This window comes from Salvelinus namaycush, chromosome 16 (assembly GCF_016432855.1).
Source record: "Salvelinus namaycush isolate Seneca chromosome 16, SaNama_1.0, whole genome shotgun sequence".
In the NCBI taxonomy this organism is placed as follows: Eukaryota; Metazoa; Chordata; class Actinopteri; order Salmoniformes; family Salmonidae; genus Salvelinus; species Salvelinus namaycush.
The window spans coordinates 14,244,537-14,266,466 of NC_052322.1; the positions used below are offsets into that span (position 1 = coordinate 14,244,537).

At 42.9% G+C, this 21,930-nt stretch overlaps 2 protein-coding genes across 7 annotated transcripts in view; both read left to right on the forward strand.

The window, feature by feature from the left end:
* The window catches only part of LOC120061029 (extended synaptotagmin-1-like), a 28,778-nt gene extending 21,839 nt beyond the window's left edge, over positions 1 to 6,939 (forward strand). The window contains exons 19-31 of one of the 2 annotated variants that reach the window (XM_039010518.1): positions 189 to 271; positions 350 to 398; positions 567 to 656; positions 787 to 882; positions 1,130 to 1,201; positions 1,337 to 1,423; positions 1,687 to 1,833; positions 2,468 to 2,595; positions 3,452 to 3,538; positions 4,090 to 4,227; positions 5,510 to 5,615; positions 5,709 to 5,758; positions 5,853 to 6,939. In XM_039010518.1, the coding sequence (XP_038866446.1) occupies positions 189 to 271; positions 350 to 398; positions 567 to 656; positions 787 to 882; positions 1,130 to 1,201; positions 1,337 to 1,423; positions 1,687 to 1,833; positions 2,468 to 2,595; positions 3,452 to 3,538; positions 4,090 to 4,227; positions 5,510 to 5,615; positions 5,709 to 5,758; positions 5,853 to 5,880 (1,161 nt within the window). In that variant the 3' untranslated portion in view covers positions 5,881 to 6,939. Of the gene's footprint in view, positions 1 to 188; positions 272 to 349; positions 399 to 566; positions 657 to 786; positions 883 to 1,129; positions 1,202 to 1,336; positions 1,424 to 1,686; positions 1,834 to 2,467; positions 2,596 to 3,361; positions 3,539 to 4,089; positions 4,228 to 5,509; positions 5,616 to 5,708; positions 5,759 to 5,852 lie in introns of both variants that reach the window. The other variant, XM_039010517.1, reaches the window with a different exon arrangement.
* A 2,526-nt stretch (positions 6,940 to 9,465) lies between these two features.
* The window catches only part of LOC120061030 (formin-like protein 3), a 50,807-nt gene continuing 38,342 nt past the window's right edge, over positions 9,466 to 21,930 (forward strand). For 3 of the 5 annotated variants that reach the window (XM_039010523.1, XM_039010522.1, XM_039010521.1), the window contains exon 1: positions 9,939 to 10,055. In XM_039010523.1, the coding sequence (XP_038866451.1) occupies positions 9,939 to 10,055 (117 nt within the window). Of the gene's footprint in view, positions 10,056 to 21,930 lie in introns of all 5 variants that reach the window. The other 2 variants (XM_039010520.1, XM_039010524.1) reach the window with 1 other exon arrangement.

Here is a 21,930-nt window from a genome sequence, read left to right on the forward strand (position 1 = left end):
GTGACAAGAAAATATTGAGCAACTGGATGTCGGAAATATTTCCGTTTGAGATGAAATGAGGTTCCGGACACAGCGGATCTATGCTCTCATACAGTAAACAATAATGATTTGGATTTAATGAAGGTGGAATTTAGACTCTGGGAGACGTTAAGCACCTGTTGTATATGTGTTGTGGTTGGCTTCCTCAGATCATCCTAACCCAGCTGCCTGGTCAGGAGATCCAGTTTGAGCTGTTTGATAAAGATCTGGACCAGGATGACTTCTTGGGCAGGTGAGGATCTGACCAGACGACATGTTGCCTCATAACGACTCAGAGCCAGATGAAATACGTGAATGCATTGTGTTACAGGTTCAAGTTGAACCTGCGAGACATCATCGACCCACAGTTCACTGATGAGGTAACGTCTAACGATTCACTATAGATTTTATGACAGATTTAGCTGTGTTTGCTATATGGCCAGTGGTAGAGCTATGCCTCCAAAATATGTGTGTCATACAGTATTGCAATGATACTCTCATAGTCTGATAATGGTAGTCTGGTAAACGTGTGTCTGTTTCTATCACAGTGGTACACTCTGAATGATGTGAAGTCAGGTCGGGTTCACCTGTTCATGGAGTGGCTCCCCAGGCTCTCAGAGTCCGCCAGATTAGATCAGGTTAGCTCCCCCTGTTCTATCTATCTCTGTCTCTCTCTTATCTCTGTCTCTCTCTCTGTCTCTGTGTGTGTTTCTCTCTGCTCTACCAGTGTCTGGTTCTAACGGTGTATTATAATTCTGAACCCTCCAGATCCTTCAGTTCCAGGCCGAGCAGCAGTACCAGAACAAGGCAGTGCCGTCGGCTGCTGTGCTGTTTGTGTATGTGGAGAGAGCACACAGCCTGCCGGTGAGACCAGGGGCCTGCTGCCCTGCTGTGTGCTCTCATGCTGCTGCGGTTGTTGTTGTCCTGTGACTCTATATAGCCCACAATACTTCCTCAGTGTTTATATACAACAATACTTTTTTTGGTTTTGTTACTACATCATGACCTTACATTATTGGTTTGTACATTTGTTATGCATGTACATTTGGCGATTCTGCCGCAGTCCTTTCATTTCTTTAATACACCATTTTTTCCCCCTTCATGTTCGCAGTTGAAGAAGAACGGAAAAGAGCCAAAAGTGGGGGCAGAGATTCTGCTGAAGGCCATGTCATACAAGACCAAGGTAACACTTCCTCTTCAAGTCTTCTTGACTCCTGGTCTATTTACATACTGTATATGCTTACTAGAGAAACCCAAAATGAAGTATGGACAATTTATTTGTATCTTTTTGGTTTCTCCATCCATCTCTTTTTCCAAGGTGTGCGAGCGCTCTACGTCTCCTCGGTGGGATGAAGCTTTCCACTTCCTGGTTCGTGACCCTAAAGAGGAACTCCTCATAGTGAAGGTGAGAGAAAGGTCTCGCAAAGGGTTGAAAAGTATACATTTGTTTTTGGGGCCTAAGAGAGCTGATAACGCTGTTAGCACGTTTTCATACAGAGATTACACCATGAAACGCATTTTTAATGGACCCATTCGACGCTGGGAGAATGAGTGGTGACATCGGGAGTGATTGTGGACGAAGTTAGAAAGGAAGTATGGTACTTAATGTTACCTCTGATCATTGTGTGCGTGCATGTGTTCATGTTTTTCTATCCCTCTATACTATAGTTGTCCCACAGCTGGGGCCAGGCCATGGGCACGGTGGTACTACCACTGAGAGAGGTTCTGTCAGAGCAGGGCCTGGTGCTGGACCGATGGCTGAGTCTGGACGGGGCCCTCCCTGAGAGCCAGATACTACTGAGGGCCACACTCAAGGTAAACTCAAAGTAAACAGACACTCTGTGTACCAGACTCACCACTGTCCAGACCTGGGTTCAAATAGTATTTGTTTTCTCTCAAATGCGTTATCTGTGCTAGATTGAGCTCGTCTGGCACAACGGAACCAATGGAACAGTCCCTAAAGTGTAAACTCTACCCGTCTGGCATTTCAGGCAGGCTCAATTTAAACACTCAAAGTATTTGAAAGAAAATATACTATTTGAACCCATGTCTGACTCGTACACCCACTCTCTATACCAAACAAACTCAGCACTGTCACATGATTTTCATACTCAGAGACTCACAAACTCACCACTTGTCCCATGACTATTCCTCCGAAACAACACGATTGCATGAATGATCCAGTTCAGACAGTGCCCCTAAGTCATTGTCTATGATTGCATTTGCTCTGAAGCCCCTCTTTCTCCATTAACGTCATAATGTGCGCTCTTAATACCTTCTATCCTGATAATCATTTTACTGTCACGTGTCTCTTACTCATAAATGTCATATTTGATCTGTTTTTCCAAAGTGTGTCGACCGTGTGTGAAATTACCTTTAAAAAAAAAAAAATGGAATAAACAGAAGCTTGAAACTTGAGAGGAATATTAAATGGTCTTTTGTCTTGCAGATCTTGGACACCCAGCTGGCAGTGTGTCATAGTGATGGCACTAGGGAGGGCAGTGAGGACAGAGACCATGTCATCCACAGACGGGACACTGAACCAAACCTACGACACCGATCACCGCTCTCTCAACTGTGAGTCATTCTAAAGCTCACACTGACATCAGTGTCCCATTGTTTCCCGGTCACATTACAGTATAGTACAGTGAGGACTGAGGAATCATGTCCGGCGGGCCAGCATGGCACATGTTGTTTTTCTCTGTACTGTACTTCACCATAGAAATAAATAACACATTTCTGCAGTTTAAAATGATCATGTATCTGTAAGCAAACATCATAATTAGGGCCAGGAGTGGGACCTGACCAGGAAAAACTCTGGGCCTAGTCATAATGAAGGAATGAATACATTTTATAATCCATGTAAACTGTAACTGTGGGAGATTCTCAATTGGGCAAAAGTCCGTCTTCGCCTCGACTCCTCCAGCCTCCTCTCCTCCGTGACCCGGAAACCATTAAGTGGTCACCGTATGAAGGAGCTGTGTCAATTCTTTAATAGGCGAACGGAGGAGTTTGCTCCTCTCCTCGGTTGCCTCCTCCGGCATAGGATACTGAGGTGTATGCTACAGGAGTCCTACTGCAAGAGTTTGGACATTTGCCACAAACCCTTTGAAAGTCAAAGTAGAAAATAATACACATTTTAGAAACGATATGCTACTCATCCTTTTATCTATAAAATGTATTGCGCAACTACCTACATTTAGTTTTTATCATTTTACATAGATTTTGTGATTCCTCCTCTGTAAACGTCATTTGCCAGAGTCTGATTTCATAAAAGCGCATTTGTTTCCACATTTCCTCCCCTCGCCTCCTCCCCTCGATTACCTTTGACTTTTTTCAAAAGGATGCGAGGAGAGGACGGAGGAGAGGACGCGAGGAGTCGAGCAAAACCAATTGAGATTCTCCCCCTGTCTACCTGTGTCTCCTCGCTCAGAGGTGATCAGAGCCCCGGCCAGGTGAAGCTGCAAATTGGCTACTCAATAGAGGAGAACCGGCTGTTCATTACCGTCCTTTCCTGCAGGTATGTCCCAAACTACAATACCCATAATGCACTGTGTATCACTGTACCTTGCCTGCAGGTCTGTCCTGAGCACGGACCGACTGGCTGGTGGTGTATAGTCACTAGACCTATAACCTTAATTTTTATCTATGTTGTGCGTAATTCAAAAAAGAAAATGTATTTATGAATGTTAAGCCATTCTTTTATTGTATTTGAATGAATTAATGCATAAATCAACTTAGAAAAGGGGGGAAAGCTAGCCCTAATGTATATGCTAAGGAAAACAATCCTGCAGCAACAGGAAATGTGAATTATTATGTGGATTATTATTCATGGACATTTTTGTAGGACAATGATACATTTTTCATAAGGGAAATTGGAAATGACCAACTTCAGAAGCTTTTTAAAATCTCAAATACACTACAAGTTTAAAATTTCCTGCATTGCAGGAAAGTTCTCCTGCAACAGGGGGATCAAATGAAGATCCTACATCTGTATGGAGCCAGTGAACATTGTGCTAAACAGTGTCCACACGCAGTTAGTCACCCGGTTTGTTCTCTGTTTGCCTTTAGGGGCCTGCCAGCTTGTGGGTCTGCTAAGGACGGGTCCGACCCCTATATCTCCTTCATCCTTCTGCCAGACAAGAACAGGATCACCAAGAGAAAGACCAACACCAAGAAGAGAGACCTCAATCCTGAGTTCAACGAGAGGTGAGACAGAAGGGGAAGTCAGGAGACAGAGGGAATGTGTAGGGACAGGAGTTTTCATGACCATGTTTAGTGTTTTATTTGACCTTTAACTCGGCAAGTCAGTTAAGAACAAATTCTTATTTTCAATGACGGCCTAGGAACTTGTTCACGGGCAAAATGACAGATTTGTACCTTGTCAGCTCAGGAATTCGATCTTTCGGTTACACGTCCAATGCTCTAACCACTAGGCTACCTGCCGCCCCAGAGTTACCTTAACTAGGGCCCAGAATTATTCCTGCTATCTTTGTGTAATAGTATCTGGTACTGTTTGCATTTTTGTATGTCTGAAGTCCTAACCCTATAAATGGATAAAAAATAAAAATCCTCAGCAATCTACACACAATACCCCATAATGACAAAGAGAAAACTGTTTTTTGGTTTTCTAAGCAAATATATTAAATACAAAAAACAGATACCTTATTTACATCAATATTTGCTATGAGACTCAAAATTGAGCTCAGGTGCATCCTGCTTCCATTGATCATCCTTGAGATGTTTCTACAACTTGATTGGAGTCCACCTGTGGTAAATACAATTGATTGGACATGATTTGGAAAGGCACACACCTGTCTGTATAAGGTCCCACAGTTGACAGTGCATGTCAGAGCAAAAACCAAGCCATGAGGACGAAGGAATTGTCCATAGAGCCCCGAGACAGGATTGTGACGAGGAACAGATCTGGAGAAGGGTACCAACATATTTCTACAGCATTGAAGGCCCCCAAGAACACAGTTGCTTCCATCGTTCTTAAATGGAAGAAGTTCGGAACCACCAAGCTTCTTCTTCTAGCTGGCTACCCGGACAAACTGAGCAATCAAGGGTAAAAGGGCCTTGGTCAGGAGGGTGACCAAGAACCTGATGGTCACTCTGACAGAGCTCCAGAGTTTCTCTGTGGAGATGGGAGAACCTTCCAGAAGGACAACCATCTCTGCAGCACTCCACCAATCAGGCTTTTTGGTAGAGTGGCCAGACAGAAGCCACTCCTCAGTAAAAGGCACATGACAGCCCGCTTGGAGTTTGCCAAAAGGAACCTAAAGGACTCAGATCATGAGAAAAAAGATTCTCTGGTCTGATGAAACCAAGATTGAACTCTTTGGCCTGAATGCCAAGTATCACGTCTGAATGCCAAGGACCTCAGACTTTCCGAAGGCACTGTATATCAAACTAGCAGCTCTACAGTAGGGAGTTATGTCCTATCCCTGTATCTGCCATTCTATGTCTTTTCCTTTTTCTGTGTGTGCAGGTTTGACTTTGACTTCTCTCTGGAGGAGTCCATGCAGAGAAGACTGGACCTGACTGTCAAAAACAACGTCTCCTTCATGAGCCGGGAGAGAGAGCTCATTGGAAAGGTAAGCAACTGTAGGCTATCTAATGATCTCTGTCCTGGTTTAAGCACCTTTTTGAGATGACCTCTGACCTGTGTTTTTCGTTGTTGTGTTTAGTTACAGCTGGATTTGGATCAGATAGACCTGAAGAGTGGCAATGCACAATGGTAGGTGCCATCCCACATGTTACCTTTTCTGTATTCATTCATGTAGATTCCATATTACTTTGATTGATAAGCTACCTATCTGTTACTTTTTCAGGTACGATTTGGTAGAGGAGACCAATTAGATGAGAGGATGGTCTCGCTTTCCCGCAGTGCAATGTTCCTTTTACGATCACTTCTTCAGTTCAGTTTGTTTTATATTTTTATTCAGCTTATGAGCCATGGGGCCACCACTGAAGAATTGCTTACATTTACATATCATCCCAACAATACCCCAATTCATTTGTAAATTGAATTCCTCCAATCAATGACAGATTTGGTCTGTGTTACTACTGTGCTATGAAGGCTCTGGAAAGAGAGAATTCCTAAATCCAGAGTCATGAGAACATTTTATTTATGATTGTTTGGCTGAATAGATATTTGATATGAAAGCAACTATGAAATAAGAAATATACACTGATTGCACAAAACATTAAGAATACCTTCCAACTATTGAGTTGCACCCCCCATTTTGCCCTCAGAACAGCCTATATTTGTCAGGGGCATGGACTAGAAGGTGTTGAAAGCGTTCCACAGGGATGCTGGCCCATGTTGATTCCAATGCTTCCCACAGTTGTGTCAAGTTGGCTGGATGTCCTTTGGGTGGTGGACCATTCTTGATACACACGGGAAACTGTTGAGCGTGGGAAAAACCCAGCAGCGTCGCACTCCTTGACACAAACTGGAGCGCCTGGCACCTACTATCATACCTCGTTAAAAGGAAATTAAATATTTGTCTTGCCCATTCACCCTCTGCATGGCACACATAAACAATCCATGCCCCAATTGTCTTAAGGCTTAATGTCCCCTTCACGTACACTGAATGAAGTGGATTTAACAAGTGACATCAGTAAGGGATCATAGCTTTCAGCTGGATTCACCTGGTCAGTCTGTGAAGGAAAGAGCAGGTGTCCTTCATGTTTTGTACATCAGTGTATGTTACCAAAGCACTTCAATTGTATTAACTTAAGTCACAAAAGGCGTTTAGCTTCAATCACATTGATGTTTTGATGTCTCTTTTAATGTTTGATTATGCATTTGTATCAACCCCAGAGCACCACAAAAGCAGCAAAAATCCGGAACAGTTTCAACTTTTAAGTGTTTAGAGTTGTTCTAACCGGTTAAGTTATTATTTACTCAAAAAAGGAATTGTTCTGAGTAATTTTTTTATTTATTTGTTTTTAAGTTTTTTTCATTCCAAAGATATCAACAACTTAACGTGATGACTCTACGTACCATCATGGATGTTTACAATCCAAATGAAATGATTACTGATTCCTGAAATTATTATTTTAATTATACTTTAAGAAACAATGTTTTAACTCATCAATTCCTTCTATTATCCTGTTTTTATATGTTACGTTTTTGCCTTATGTATTCCAATACTTGTGCACAATTTCTTGAACTAATGATTATATGTTCATTCTGTTCCCAAATGAAGAAGTTTTAAATGTTTTAATCATATATATATATATTTGAGGGTTGATTTTATAATTCAGGAGAAGTATTACAAAATGACCCAGAACATCACATTTGCCAGTGAAAATGTTACACATTCTAGCTTTACAGTATTGCAATATCCGAATCACTGTGCTTTTATTTGATAAAGAGAACGTTGTAGCTATGTAATTCATGTATGTTCACATTCCAAGGCAGCATTGTGTTGTATACAGTATGTTTGTGTGTAATTGTATGTATTTGTAGTGCCAATAGTGACCTGGGGTCTGCTATAAGTCAGTCAATCAGAGTCATGTTACAAGTTGTTTGTTATAAAACACTTAGTCTTAGATAAAATACCCTGAAAGAACACTGAGGGACGGTTTCCTAGACACAGATGAATCCTATCCTATACTAAGAAGCATGTTCAATGGAGATTCCATGGAGAGTGCTGTTTTGTCCAGGACTAGGCTTAATTTGTGTCCAGGACACCGGCTCTGAAAGAAGCAGGCAATTTTTTTGGCAAGGAAATTCCCTTCCCTCTGCTGTCATTTCACTGCTAAGGCTTGAAATTTTTATGAAATGTTTGTAGGCAATATAAAGAAGTGGGGGAGAGAGAGAGACGGAGAGAGCTAGACGGGGGGGGGAGACGAAGAGACAGAGAGAGAAAGACGGAGAGAGAGACGGAGAGAGCTAGACGGGGGGGGGGGGAGATGAAGAGACAGAGAGAGAAAGACGGAGAGAGAGACGGAGAGAGCTAGACGGGGGGGGGAAGATGAAGAGACAGAGAGAGAAAGACGGAGAGAGCTAGACGGGGGGGGAGATGAAGAGACAGAGAGAGAAAGACGGAGAGAGAGAGAGAGACTGCTGCTGCTTTAACACATATGCCTAATCACTGAATGTCTGTGTCGTAGTTGTTTCATTAAACGTTTGCACTTGCTGTAAAATGATTTATCTGATTTCTACTTTTTTTAATAATCTCTAATCAAGATGATTCCAATCTTCCATCCACCTCTTACTCACCTCTTCTGTGAAACAATGTCTTTGTCCCAAATGGCACCCTATTCCTTATATACTGCATTGCTTTGACCAGAGCCCTAACGCCTCGATCACACCGACAGCGGCATTACATTTTGGGACACCAGAAGTACATTAATTTCCAATGGAACGCTGCGTTTGCCTGGCAGCGTTGTGTTGCAGAGACAGTTGCAGTGTGCTCTGTGTGGTGCATATGTTGTACTTCTCCAACGTACGCGTCAAATTGTATGTGTAGACGGCTTGACAAGAAATGGTAGCAGAAGGTGAATGTTGAGCTTTTGTTGCACACATATCCAGATGATGCTGCATACTATTTTGCTCAACGGCGCTGTTGGAATGATCTAGGCGTACGGGACTAGGGTGCCATTTGTGACTCACCCAATATCTCATAAGATTTGAGGGTTCCAAAAGGGTTCTTTGTGTTCTCCTATGGGGACAGCCAAAGTGGTTATACCTGGAACCAAAAAGTGTTCTTCAAGGGGTTCTCCTATGGGGACAGCCAAAGAACCCTCAGGTTCTAGATGGCACCTTTTTTCTAAGAATGAATAGACCTTGTAGACTAAACTGAAGACTTACTGGCTTATGGACTGTCATGCCAAGTTCAAGTGCTGTCAAAATAAAGACATTGTTATACATGGTGCATGTGATGTACTGTATGTGCATTGTTGGTGCCGAAGTCATGATTAATGAACTTCCATTAGCTAACCACCAGGTGGCATTAAAGTGCTGACATAAACTCTCCAATACCCGAACTGTAGCTAGGCCTAGCTCAATTTACTGCTACGCCTCAAACACACCAACAGAAGTTCATTCGTTTCCAATGGAACGTTGCGTTTGCCTTGCAGCATTACGTTGCAGAGACAGTTGCGGTGCGTTCTGTGTGGTGCGTACGTTGGATTTATTTGAGCATATGCATCAAATTGTATGTGTAGACGGCTTGACATAAATGGTAGCAGAAGGGGAATGTTGAAGTTTTGTTGCACACATATCCAGATGATGCCGCATACCATTTTGCGCAATAAAACTGTCGGTGTGATCCAGGCGTATATGTGTGCGAGTAGAGCGCGATAGGCAGTGTGATTGATAAGTCAACGCTTCAATAGGGAGAGTAACCCTATCAAGGGCGGGACAATAGCAGAAAGCCTGCTTCTGGGTGGAAGCAACATAGAAGAGTCTTCTAGACTGAATCACACAACCATCTGGATCGCACAACAATAATGAATGCAAAGGCATCGTAGCCAAGAAAGTTCAGTCCAGCAACTAAGTAAGAAGTCGCTATTTGGGTGGGATAAAACATATATTGTTGAAAAAAGATTTTACAGAAATAGATGGAGATGGATTGGCCTGGTAAATCGGAAACCATTCTTTGGAACAGAAAACAATTGTTACTTTTGAGGTGAGGTTCAGTTTAGAGTAACATACAGATGAGAGTTCTCTACAAATGCAAAAGTATACGTTTTTTTAATGAGACCGTATGGAACTGGTGTGGTGTAAACGTTTGATTTAAACTGGAACTTTTGGATCAGAAGTGGCTGATTTTGTTATAACGCACTGGTGCATTTTGGAGGAACGCAGGGAATTTTCCCACTTTTGGAAAGACTCTGAAAAAACGCTCGGGAAGAGGGAACTTTATTTACTCTACTAAAAGGATACAGTACTGCTTTTAACCATGGGGAATATTGAAAGTGTGGATGGACAGTCGGACAATATGAAGCATCATATGATGCCATTGAAAGTGCCCATGCCTGACCAGTCGGAGTTGGAGGAGAGATTTGCTTTAGTTTTGGTAAGTGACTGCTGCCTCAGAGTCATGTTTGAATTGAAATGGCTACTTGGTTTGGTTTACTGCGCTCCAGATTGTCACAGAGAGAGAGCCATATGAAACTTCTGAAGCGCATAATTAACATAGAATAAAACATTAGGCTACATACAGATCTGTCATGCTGAAATGATACGCGCTACAGAACATATTACCTACCATATGATTAGGAGTAGGCGTGTGTGAATTTTCTGTTTGTTTTTAATTAGTAGCCCATAGTTTCACCTTTTGATTCGGTGAACAAGCTCAACAACAGCTCATGGATTCACACAGGCAACACTTCTATGTTATTTTTTTCTTTAAGATGTTATTCCTTTTATAATATGCATCACAGTTGGTCAATAAGCCCAAAACAGGTTTCTAACAACCGGAGGATTAACCATTATCAAACACAAATGCTTAAACAAGACAATAAATATGTCTGACAGTACACTCGGATGCCGTTTACAGTAAGACAATGGATCCGTTTATATTGTCTCGTGTGTACTTCTTGTGGAAAGCAAGATGTTATCATCATAAGAGTGAGCGAAATGAACCTATCCCACTTTTACATTCTTCTCCTGTAATGCTGGAGTTGCTGATATTCTAGACCAGCCGACCCGTTCTGTCCCACCCCCACACCCTATCTGTTTCCCCCACTCGTTCCTTCGGTTCTTTTGTTTAAAAAAAAGTCAACTCGAGGCTTTGGGCTAATTTACCTAAGTCCAGTAGCTTGTTCAAGAATTGGCTCGTTTTCAGAGTACAATTTCACTTTCATTATCAAACCTTTAATGACACATATAGTCAAAATTCCCAATGGAATCCACCTTTTTTTAGTTTCAAGTTTAACCAGAGTCGCATTTAGGTAATTCCATGACAGATTCCGACGACAACATTTTGTGAATTCCCCTAAAACTCCCACACCGGGGAGATCGTAAAAGAGGGACCACCCCCTCTCCTCTATTGCCCCCTTCACCATCTTTGAATGCCGTCCCGCTTCACAGGCTTGAGTTGCGCTGGGGCTTTGTGATGCTGTGCACACAGTCAACACCCACTTTATCCATTGATCAACAGCTGAAGTGTCAAGTGTGTCTGTCATCCTAAATCAAGAGGCGAAGAAGATACTTTCTTTGTGCACAATACCGATGCACAGTTATGGGGCAAAGTGATCAACAATTTAAAGTTGGTGGACTTTGTTTTTATTATTTGGAATGCCTTTGATTCCAAAACAAGTTGGTTCTGAATGGAATGGTACAAATCATCTCTGTATTTTAAATAATTCAATAATGGGCTTTAGGCCTTTATGGTTTATACTACCTTTTATAATGGCTGTATCACAACCGGCTGTGATTGGGAGTCCCAAAGGGCGGCGCACAATTGGCCCAGCGTCGTCCTGGTTAGGGTTTGGCCGGGGTAGGCCGTCATTGTAAATAAGAATTTGTTCTTAACTGACTTGCCTAGTTAAATAATGGTACAATACATATATATTTGTAAATAAACACTTTCATCATTTTAAGACAGCTTATTGCGACAAAAACCACTATTGGAAAAATAAAATATCACATTTACATAAGTATTCTGACCCTTTACTCAGTACTTTGTTGAAGCACCTTTGGCAGCAATTACAGCATAGAGTCTTCTTGGGTATGATGCTACAAGCATGGCACCCCTGTATTTGGGGAGTTTCTCCCATTCTTCTCTGCAGATCCTCTCAAGCTCTGTCAGGTTGGAAGGGGAGCGTCGCTGCACAGCTATTTTCAGGTCTCGCCAGAGATTTTCAATCAGGTTTAAGTGTGGGCTCTGGCTGGGCCACTCAAGGACATTCAGAGATTAATAAGCCACTCCTGCGTTGTCTTGGCTGTGTGCTTAGGGTCATTGTCCTGTTGGAAGGTGAACCTTCGCCCCAGTCTGAGGTCATGAGCGCTCTTGAGAAGGTTTTTATCTCTCTGTACTTTGCTACGTTTTTTATTTTTGTATTTTTTTTAACCTTTATTTAACTAGGCAAGTCAATTAAGAACAAATTCTTATTTTCAATGACGGCCTAGGAACAGTGGGTTATCTGCCTTGTTCAGGGGCAGAACGACAGATTTTTACCTTGTCAACCTTTCGGTTGCTAGTCCAACTCTCTAACCACTAAGTTACCTGCCGCCCGTTCACCTTTCCCTCGATCCCGACTAGTCTCCCAGTCCTTGCCGCTGAAAACATCCCCACAGCGTGATGCTGCCACCACCATGCTTCACCGTAGGGATGGTACCAGGTTTCCTTCAGACGTGATACTTGGCATTCAGGCCAAAGAGTTCAATCTTGGTTTCATCAGACCAGAGAATCTTGTTTCTCATGGTCAGAGTCCTTTAGGTGCCTTTTGGCAAACTCCAAGTTGGCTGTCTTGTGCATTTTACTGAGGAGTGGCTTCGGGTCTGGCCACTCTTCCATATAGGCCTGATAGGTAGAGTGTTGCAGAGATGGTTGTCCTTCTGGAAGATTCTCCCATCTCCACAGAGGAACTCTGGAGCTCCTTCAGAGTGACCATTGGGTTCATGGTCACCTCCCTGTCCAAGGCCCTTCTCCCCAGATTGCTCATTTTGGCCGGGTGGCCAGCTCTAGGAAGAGCGGTTCCAAACTTCTTGCATTTAAGAATGATGGAGGCCACTGTGTGTACTTGGGGACCTTCAATGCTTCAGAATTGTTTTGGTGTCCTTCCCCAGTCTCGGAGCTCTACGGACAATTCCTTCAACCTCATGGCTTGGTTTTTGCTCTGACGTGCACTGTCAACTGTGGGACCTTATATAAACAGGTGTGTGCCTTTCCAAATCATGTCCAATCAATTGAATTTACCACAGGTGGACTCCAATCAAGTTGTAGAAACATCTCAAGGATGATCATTGGAAACAGGATGCACCTGAGCTCAATTTCGAGTCTATTAGCAAAGGGTCGCGATACTTATGTAAATAATGTATTTCTGTTTTTATTTTTAAAACATTTGCAAAAATTTCGAAAAACCTGTTTTTGCTTTGTCATTATGTCCTATTGTGTGTAAATTGAGGAGGAAAAATATTTATTTAATCCATTTTAGAACAAGGCTGTAACGTAACAAAATGTGGAGAAAGTTAAAGGGTCTGAATACTTTCTGAATGCACTGTAGCTGTGTCAATAGCTATGGGCAGTAGTTATGCAAACTGTTTCTTATTCTTACATTAGAAAGTGAGGTTCCTTGTCATTCTTTCAAAACAAACCGTCCCCAGTTCTCACGTCCCTCCAAACCACCAATTTAAGAGTCTAAACAAAGAAAGACTAATCACTTAATTCCACCATGAATCTAAACATTCTTTCTCTGCCAATATGGCTTCCACTGACCATGTCAGTACACCATCTTATCCAGCGACAAATGTGTTTGCTCACAAGTGTTAGTCTAGTGTTTCCCACGTATATGACTAACCTCACCACACCACATCACACCCGGCCTGAGTTTAGCCACTGTGTACCAACTCTACAGTAACAGTATTGCATGTCGCAGATACTCTACTCTACTGTACTCTGCTTTACTGTACTTTACTCTACCGTACTCTACTGTACTGTACTGTACTTTACTCTACCCTACCGTACTCTACTGTACTTTAATGTACTCTACTGTACTGTACTTTACCATACTCTACTGTACTCTACTGTACTCATGGTACTCTACAGCTTAATTAAACCAATCAACATCTCTCCTGAGAATACCTGCCTCTTGTATGCTGTATACTGTCCTCTGTAACTGTACATCAGTCCACTAGGGACATTCATGTCTGTCCAAGTCTCTCTGTTACTCTGGCACAGAGCCATCTGAATCAGTCCACTAGGGACATTCATGTCTGTCCCAAGTCTCTCTGTTACTCTGGCACAGAGCCATCTGAATCAGTCCACTAGGGACATTCATGTCTGTCCCAAGTCTCTCTGTTACTCTGGCACATAGCCATCTGAATCAGTCCACTAGAGACATTCATGTCTGTCCAAGTCTATCTGTTACTCTGGCACAGAGCCATCTGTATCAGTCCACTAGGGACATTCATGTCTGTCCAAGTCTCTCTGTTACTCTGGCACAGAGCCATCTGTATCAGTCCACTAGGGACATTCATGTCTGTCCCAAGTCTATCTGTTACTCTGGCACAGAGCCATCTGTATCAGTCCACTAGGGACATTCATGTCTGTCCCAAGTCTCTCTGTTACTCTGGCACAGAGCCATCTGTATCAGTCCACTAGGGACATTCATGTCTGTCCAAGTCTCTCTGTTACTCTGGCACAGAGCCATCTAAATCAGTCCACTAGAGACATTCATGTCTGTCCAAGTCTCTCTGTTACTCTGGCACAGAGCCATCTGTATCAGTCCACTAGGGACATTCATGTATGTCCCAAGTCTCTCTGTTACTCTGGCACAGAGCCATCTAAATCAGTCCACTAGGGACATTCATGTCTGTCCAAGTCTCTCTGTTACTCTGGCACAGAGCCATCTGAATCAGTCCACTATGGACATTCATGTCTGTCCAAGTCTCTCTGTTACTCTGGCACAGAGCCATCTGAACACTGGCCTGCCAGATATCCCATGCAGCCTTCACTACGACTGCAGCGTACTGTAGCCACTATGCCAAGAGGATACAGATACAACTAGAACACATTATGTAGGCCTAACTGTCTATGTTTCTGTGGTCAAGAGACTCAAGGCAGCAGCTCGGTGGGAAACCCACTTGTTCAGGTCCCACGTGTGCTAGTATCTGATAGTATGACAACTATCTGTAACCAAAGATATTTGCTCTGATTACTATGTGAAGAGACACGCCGGCACAGTGAGAAACTGCTCAGGGATCAGGAATTGTTGCTTTTCTATCATCATCCTCTATTTCTATGCCATTGAAATGAACCTACCCCCCATACAAACATCCTATTTTTAATCACTTTTCCATGATTTTCTATGTTGTCCCGATCAAATCCCTGCCCTTGTTGACTGCTGTGCTAAAGTCTCAGCTTTGCGCGATCATGACAAACTATTATAACAAATAGCCACGTATTTCACATCATCTATCCCGCATGCAGGACTGCCTGCAGGAGCCAGGGGGTTAGTAATCAAAGACTATGCTCAGCTAGAAGCTGTTCTCACTTAGTTATGACTGTTGGGGGTCATGCAGAAACAGTTAGAAACAGTTATTTTTAGACATCATATTTTCCAGAGGGCACAGCGCCGCCTCAAGGGGTATGTTATGTATCAACAGCACTGTGTCCTCTCAAGGCCATTAGTGCCTTTGTTAGAAACGATAGTTCTTAAATCTCGACGATGACAGAAGGTAGGCTAATCACTTCACGTCATCCCAGAACCCAGAACCAAATCGTGCAGTTTGTGTTATTCTCTCTGTCATAAGAGACAAATACGATGCGTAATCGATTTAACTGGATAAACCATGAAAATATTATACCAATACAAGAGATATCAACTATGGCGGTAACGTGAAGGCCCTTTTCGTAGATCAAAGCTCCACACACACACACCATGTTGAAGTTGGGAGGTTGTCAGGAAGAGAGCACCAGGCCTTGACTGGCTGGGCACGATTAGAGTTCAGGTCACGCAGGGGCTTTTCCTTCGCAGAGAGAATGATACTATTATCTGAAAACACTGGGATTTTACATTGTTGTTTCACTCTGTTTCCTACAATAGATTGGTCATATTTTCGTTGAGTCCAACATGTTTCCTGTCTCCATTTTGTTACAAGAAGCATGGTGGGATAATCTGCATAAGTGGTATTTCATAACTGTTTTCCATAAATAGAATTGTCTAATCACAACATTCTTCCATCTCCCCCTGTTGTGTTTCCGCTGTGTACAGATGTGCATCAAGTGGAAACCACGTGTTTGATGTATCTGATACCATTCCACTTATTCCGCTTCAGCCATTACCGCGTGCCCGTCCTCCCCGATTAAGGTGCCACCAACCTCCTGTGGTGTGAATGTGCGTTACTGCGTGTGAGCGTTTGGGAGGTTATGTGTGTACTAGGGATGTTCCAATGTTTCTGTGTCTGGTGGGGCAGCCTCCTCGCAGACAGAGGCAGGCAGCTCCCAGACATCCCTTGGCCTTTGGAATGGCAGCAGCACATTATGATGTCATGGGTGTAGGCTGTGCCAGTGCAGTAATATCCACAACCTACGGTAACGACTTGAGCAGGATCACTCTTCTGTGGATGGGAGATGAGGGAGAGGAAGATGGAGGAGGGTTTGAGTGGGGAGGGGGGCAAGGGGATGGGATGAGACCCCTGGGTTAAATTAGAGTACTTCATGCAGTCTGGTTGGGTCAAGTCTAACCGGGAGAATGTGCTAAAGGCATCTCCTCTTTTCTCTCTTTCTTGTTCTCTCTCTCTCTTGCTCTCTCTGTCTCTGTCTCTGTCTCTCTATCGCTCTCTTCAATTCAATTCAGAGGGATTTATTGGCATGGGAAACATAAGTTTACATTGCCAAAGCATGTGAAATAGATAATAAACAAAAGTGACAAACAAACGTGACATAAACAATCAGAAACGAACACTCTCTCTCTCTTCAGAAACAGCACTAGCTCTGTTTATCTTCTTCTGTGGCTGGAAACAGCTGTCTTCCCGACATCTTCTCTCTTTTTACAGAGGAAATTGCATTGCCGGCACTGGGCCGTAGTCAGCCCAGTACAGGACCACCACCATGTACTGTAGGTAGACCACAGACAGAGACTGTTCCCCAAATGGCACTATATTCCCTATATAGTACACTTCTTTTGACCAGTGCCCATAGGAAATAGGCTGCCGTTTGGGATGCAACCAGACACATGGACACGATACTAGACTAGATACACATGTGCAATCAGTGTATATCTATGCACGGATACTGGGTGTCAGCATCAAAGAGCAGGGTGATCCTATCCCTCTCAGGAGTCTCAAGTCTTTCGTCTTTTTCCCTTACCTACTCATTATTGTGTCCTTGGAAGCTTTGAATTCAAACGCTATGGGTTTGTGGGATACTAGGGAGCTTTGACTTTAAACGCTATGAGTTTGTGGGATACTAGCTAAGCCTCATGGAATACTACATGAAAAATGGAACTTCTCTCTCACTGTTGCAGCATGGGTTTTCCTTCCTTCGGATTCCTTACGTCCTACTCACCAAATTAGGGTCTGGCTTATTAGCTAACCTTCTCCATATGCCTTTCTCCTTATGCGAGAGACGTGGAGGTGGTGGTGGGGTTTTGAAAGGTGTGTATGTCTGGAGCAGTTGGAATGGGGGCCGGGGGCTTGGCGTTCTGGACGGATCTTCTTTCAAAGTGCCCCCGCACAATTCCACTCCACCGCTGGATTCCTGTGGTCAGGTCTGGGCTGGGACCACAGGACAACTCAGCTAGGCTCAGCTAGGCTCACAGAGGGAAGATTCCCTTTGAACTGGCTGCCTGCTGCTGTGATGACTTTAACAACGTTTTGAACAGTACACACACACACACACACACACACACACACACACACACACACAAACATCTTAATTTTTTGGGGGGGAAAGTGACTGATTATTTTCAATACTCGATTACGTTGGTTGGAGTCCACCCTAACAGAGTCAGAGGGCTCTGGTCAAAAGTAGTGCGCTATATAGGGACTAGGTTGCTATTTGGGACACAACCAGAGTGTTGCAGAGAGTTGCACCATACTCTGAGGTTTGACTGTGGTACAGGCAGGAAAGTCCCTCTAGTTTGCAGGAGCTCATGGATATTTGTGTGGAATTACATTTTGAGGTTGCAGGAAGGCAAGGAGCCCACTGGGCACAAACTGGTTGACTCAACATTGTTTCAATATAATTAAACGTATTGTGATGTGGAATCTACGTGGAAAATACATTGGATACGAAATAAGTCATTCATGTGAACAGCTGTTTTTGAGGGTGCAATTTCAACCACGAGATGATGTCATCATGGTAACTTAATTTCAACATAGATAAACCTTGTATAAAATACATTGATTTTGTGGCTTTAAAACCTCATCAGATGTTCCAAGTTATATCTACTGAGCAGCACCTTTTGGTCTCCCATCCAGAGTTTTAACCAAGCACCGTCTGCTTAGCTATGACATTAGTCACTGACTTTGACCAATGTGCTATTGTGAGAATGATTGTTAAGAGATCTCCACTTAAAAACTAGATAGATTCACTGTTGCTATCGAAGTCATTCCAAAGGGTAGGGTTAACAGAGTAAATGTATAGCATCGCTCATATATCATCAATGATACTATTTAGGCCTGTATATTATTTGCAAAGTCATCAACCCAGAATTCAACAAAAAAATATGGTTGATTTAATGATGTTTAGTGATATTGAATTGTAGTCAACACAACCAAATATCAACATAGCCTATTAACTTGTCGACAAGTTAAAAAATGATATGTTGGATTCACGTCTCCAACTCAACCAAATATAAAAGTTAAAGAATGGGATTAAGCCAGTGGCTCAGATGGAACTATACAAGCAGTAGATTCATCTCCTTTAAATGTTGATATTTGGCTTGCTTTGTCAACCAAACACAATAAAATATTACATTTGTAATACACTAAATAGCCTAAAGTTAAAGATGCACTATGCATAAATCGCTCCGCCATTTCCTGGTTGCTTGAATTCTAATAGTTAGCTTAATTTCAGTTGATGTGACATAACAAGCAAGTGTAGAGAATCATTGTACCATATAAACAGCTGTGAAGTACATTTTCACTAACCAAAAATATTGTATTTTCAGCTGTTTGAAGCTGGTGTAACAAAACTAAAGTAAAAGACGCAAAAATGAAGCTTAAGAATGGCACGCATAGAAATAGCGCACGTAGAAGAGATCTACAGCTTCTTAGACTTACTTTCAATGAGAATGACATCTAAAACTCACATTTCTAGTTGAATTTGGTCAGGTCGCCTAAAAAGTTACATACTGCAGTTTTAAGAACATTCTTGCAAACTAATGTAACATTCAACCTTAAAATGAGTAACACATCCATAGCCAACATTTTGAGGTTACTTAATGTAACTGTACATTTCTCCTTATGTAATCATATAAAATGTGCATGTTTAAGATAGCATGCATAGGTCATCGCAGGTCTGTGGAGATCTTCATAATTGCTGTGCAGAATCATGAACAGCATTGATCACTTGCACCATGTATTTTTCATGTAATCTCAACTGCAATCCAGGTCATTTGGTTCTGCTATTAGATGAAGCACAGTGGTAACCCATTAATATGTTGTATAAATAAATAAAGTATCTGACATTGTATTCCCATTTTATTTTTGCTGTGCTTTTTAAATGGTTGAAAGCACAGTGATAGATAGACCTTTGGAAATTCAACAAACTTTCGGTTGTCTTTATGAGTGGTGTGAACGTAGGTTGTAATCATTGATCAACGGCTCAACCAAATATTACCCAATTATTCACGTTGAAATGACGTGGTGTGCACAGTGAGGGGGTTAAGTGAACCGTAGGGGAAGTGAAATGAGACGGAAAGTGCTGACAAAGGGACTCCTCCACCCCTCTGACATCAGCAGTAGTCAGAGCGAGATCGAAATAGAAGTGGAAATTACCCATGAGTGGACTGTCAAATGATCAGTCTTGGGTTACAAAGTAGGCTTAAGGACAACGAGGCAGGCAGGTAGAGGTGTAAATGGTGATCAAATGTATTTACACAGCGCTGGTGATGATGGGGATAAATGTACAATTCAATTATATTTACAAATATATATATCAATACAAACTTTTGACTTTATATGTCAGCATTCCAAAGAAAAGGCAGAACCTCTCCTAACAGTACAAGGTACAGGTGGGGTCTCCTCGGCTCAAATGCGGCTTCCGCAATGAGATACCAAATGTGAACTGACGAGAACATCCCAAAACAGGCACTTATAAACAGGCACTTATTTGGCTACGTCTATTCTGGAGCGCAGGCCAGGTACATCTATGCGCGTTCACAGTGACAACACAGAGACTGAGAAGCTCTCAGGAGTAAACAGCACACAAATAAGCCTACGTGTTACCGGGGGGAGGAGGGGGGGGGGGGGGAGATAGAGCGCAGCTTCGTGAGTGTTGTGAACGCTCATGTGCACTACAAACATCCCTCCCACTCAGGGGGGTGAGAAAAGGCTGCAGTAAACGGTAAGGGAAAGGAATGGTGTAACGCTAACAACTACAGTAGTATAATATGGCTTTAACAAATATCCTTTTGAACCTGTGACAGCAACAACAAACATTTCAGCAAGGAAACAAAGCTTTCTCCACTGGCGGGAGTCTTGCCTATAGTGTGTCTTCGTCACAGGGGCGCTTTTGTCCGTTTCGTTTGCCCCTTAGTCTATTTCTCCTATTTCTATGATCAGAGAGCACTGAAAAGACCTGGGGAGTTGAGTCAGGATGGCCTCACAGATATATGTGGAATGAGATTTTGAGAAGTTGGAGGAAGGATAGGAAGGGTAACTGAAACACAGAGAGGCGACATGAGACAGAAAGCACCTACAGTACAAAGTGAATCCAACTTCTACCCACCACCCTCTCCTCTGTGATCACTCTGAGTTGAGTCAGGAGGACAGAGTGTTTGAGAGATGCCACTCAGCTGGAACTAATGGCCTAAACTGTGTGCAGCGTTTATTGGACAACTTAAATAATTTTATGTATCTGCTCTGACCACGCTAACCTCTGTCAACACATTCGACAGTTCTAAAGAGGCAGTGCGTGTGTGTTTGTGGTGTTGGGGGTCATCTTTTGTTTGTTTGCTATGCCACAAACTCCCGCTGGGAGAATCGTACATATGTCTCTGTCACCGCCAAGGCCAGGACCAGGCTTCCATACAGCTACAGAGAGGAGAGGAAGGACTGTGGGAGCATAGTCCCAAGTGAAGGCAGGTCCATCTGGCTCTCTCTCCCCCAGGCTATAGCTAGTCCTCATTATGGGTTCGTCTTTACGGGCCCAGAACGATAGGTTTTAGTGCTTTTCTGAGCAGAGCAGTTATTTTTTGAAAAGCCCAGGTCAAGTTGAAGAGCATGACTGAACAGATACAGCGTGTCTCTACGCACATGGAACGTCAATAACTCTGTGAGGTTCTTTGTGTGGCCCACCTGACTGAACAAGGATTCTTCCATTCCATTCTTCCATTGCATTATTTTAAGGCAGTCATTCAACTGACCACCTTGATACTGTTCAAGAGTACTCAAGACTTCAACTTGAATGGTCTGGGCTGGAGGCTGAACACAAACAGTGTTCTCCTCGCTGTGCCTTTGGGATATGAAGTCTACAGAACGAGCGTACGTAGTTCGTTGTACTGCCTCTGTACAATAAGCCATTTTGTTTGATCCTTAGTGTGGTTCACGTAGCCGAGTGTTGTTTATGTGTGAGGGAGTGTGGCGGCTGTATTTATGTATATGTCAATGTGTTAGTGTGTATGTGCATGCAGTGAGTGTGTGTGTGTGTGTAGGTATGAAGTTAAAGGGGGGTGTGGGGGTTACATGCTCTGTCTCTGATGCAGCTGCAGTGAGCCCCTAGCCTTTCCTCTGGATAGAAGTGGTTTCCTCCTCAATACAATGGGGACTCTGTTGGTTGGGTTGTTTAAACAGGGGCCCTCATCCCTTGGTGCCTTTTGTGCTGCACTCTCTTACTCTTTTACGTTCCGACCCTCACAGGGACAGACGGGTGTAAATCCAGTTGAAGGACTAATGGGTTATGGCTTTAACACTACGTTTGCGTTCCAAACGGCACACCATTCCCGATTCAGAGCTGTTGTTTTGAGGTTAGTTAAAGTAATGTCCGTCAATTCTAGTCCGGAATTCCACATTTGGGTGACATTCCAGAGCCTTTAGTTCCAGATAGACAGTTCTCCTGG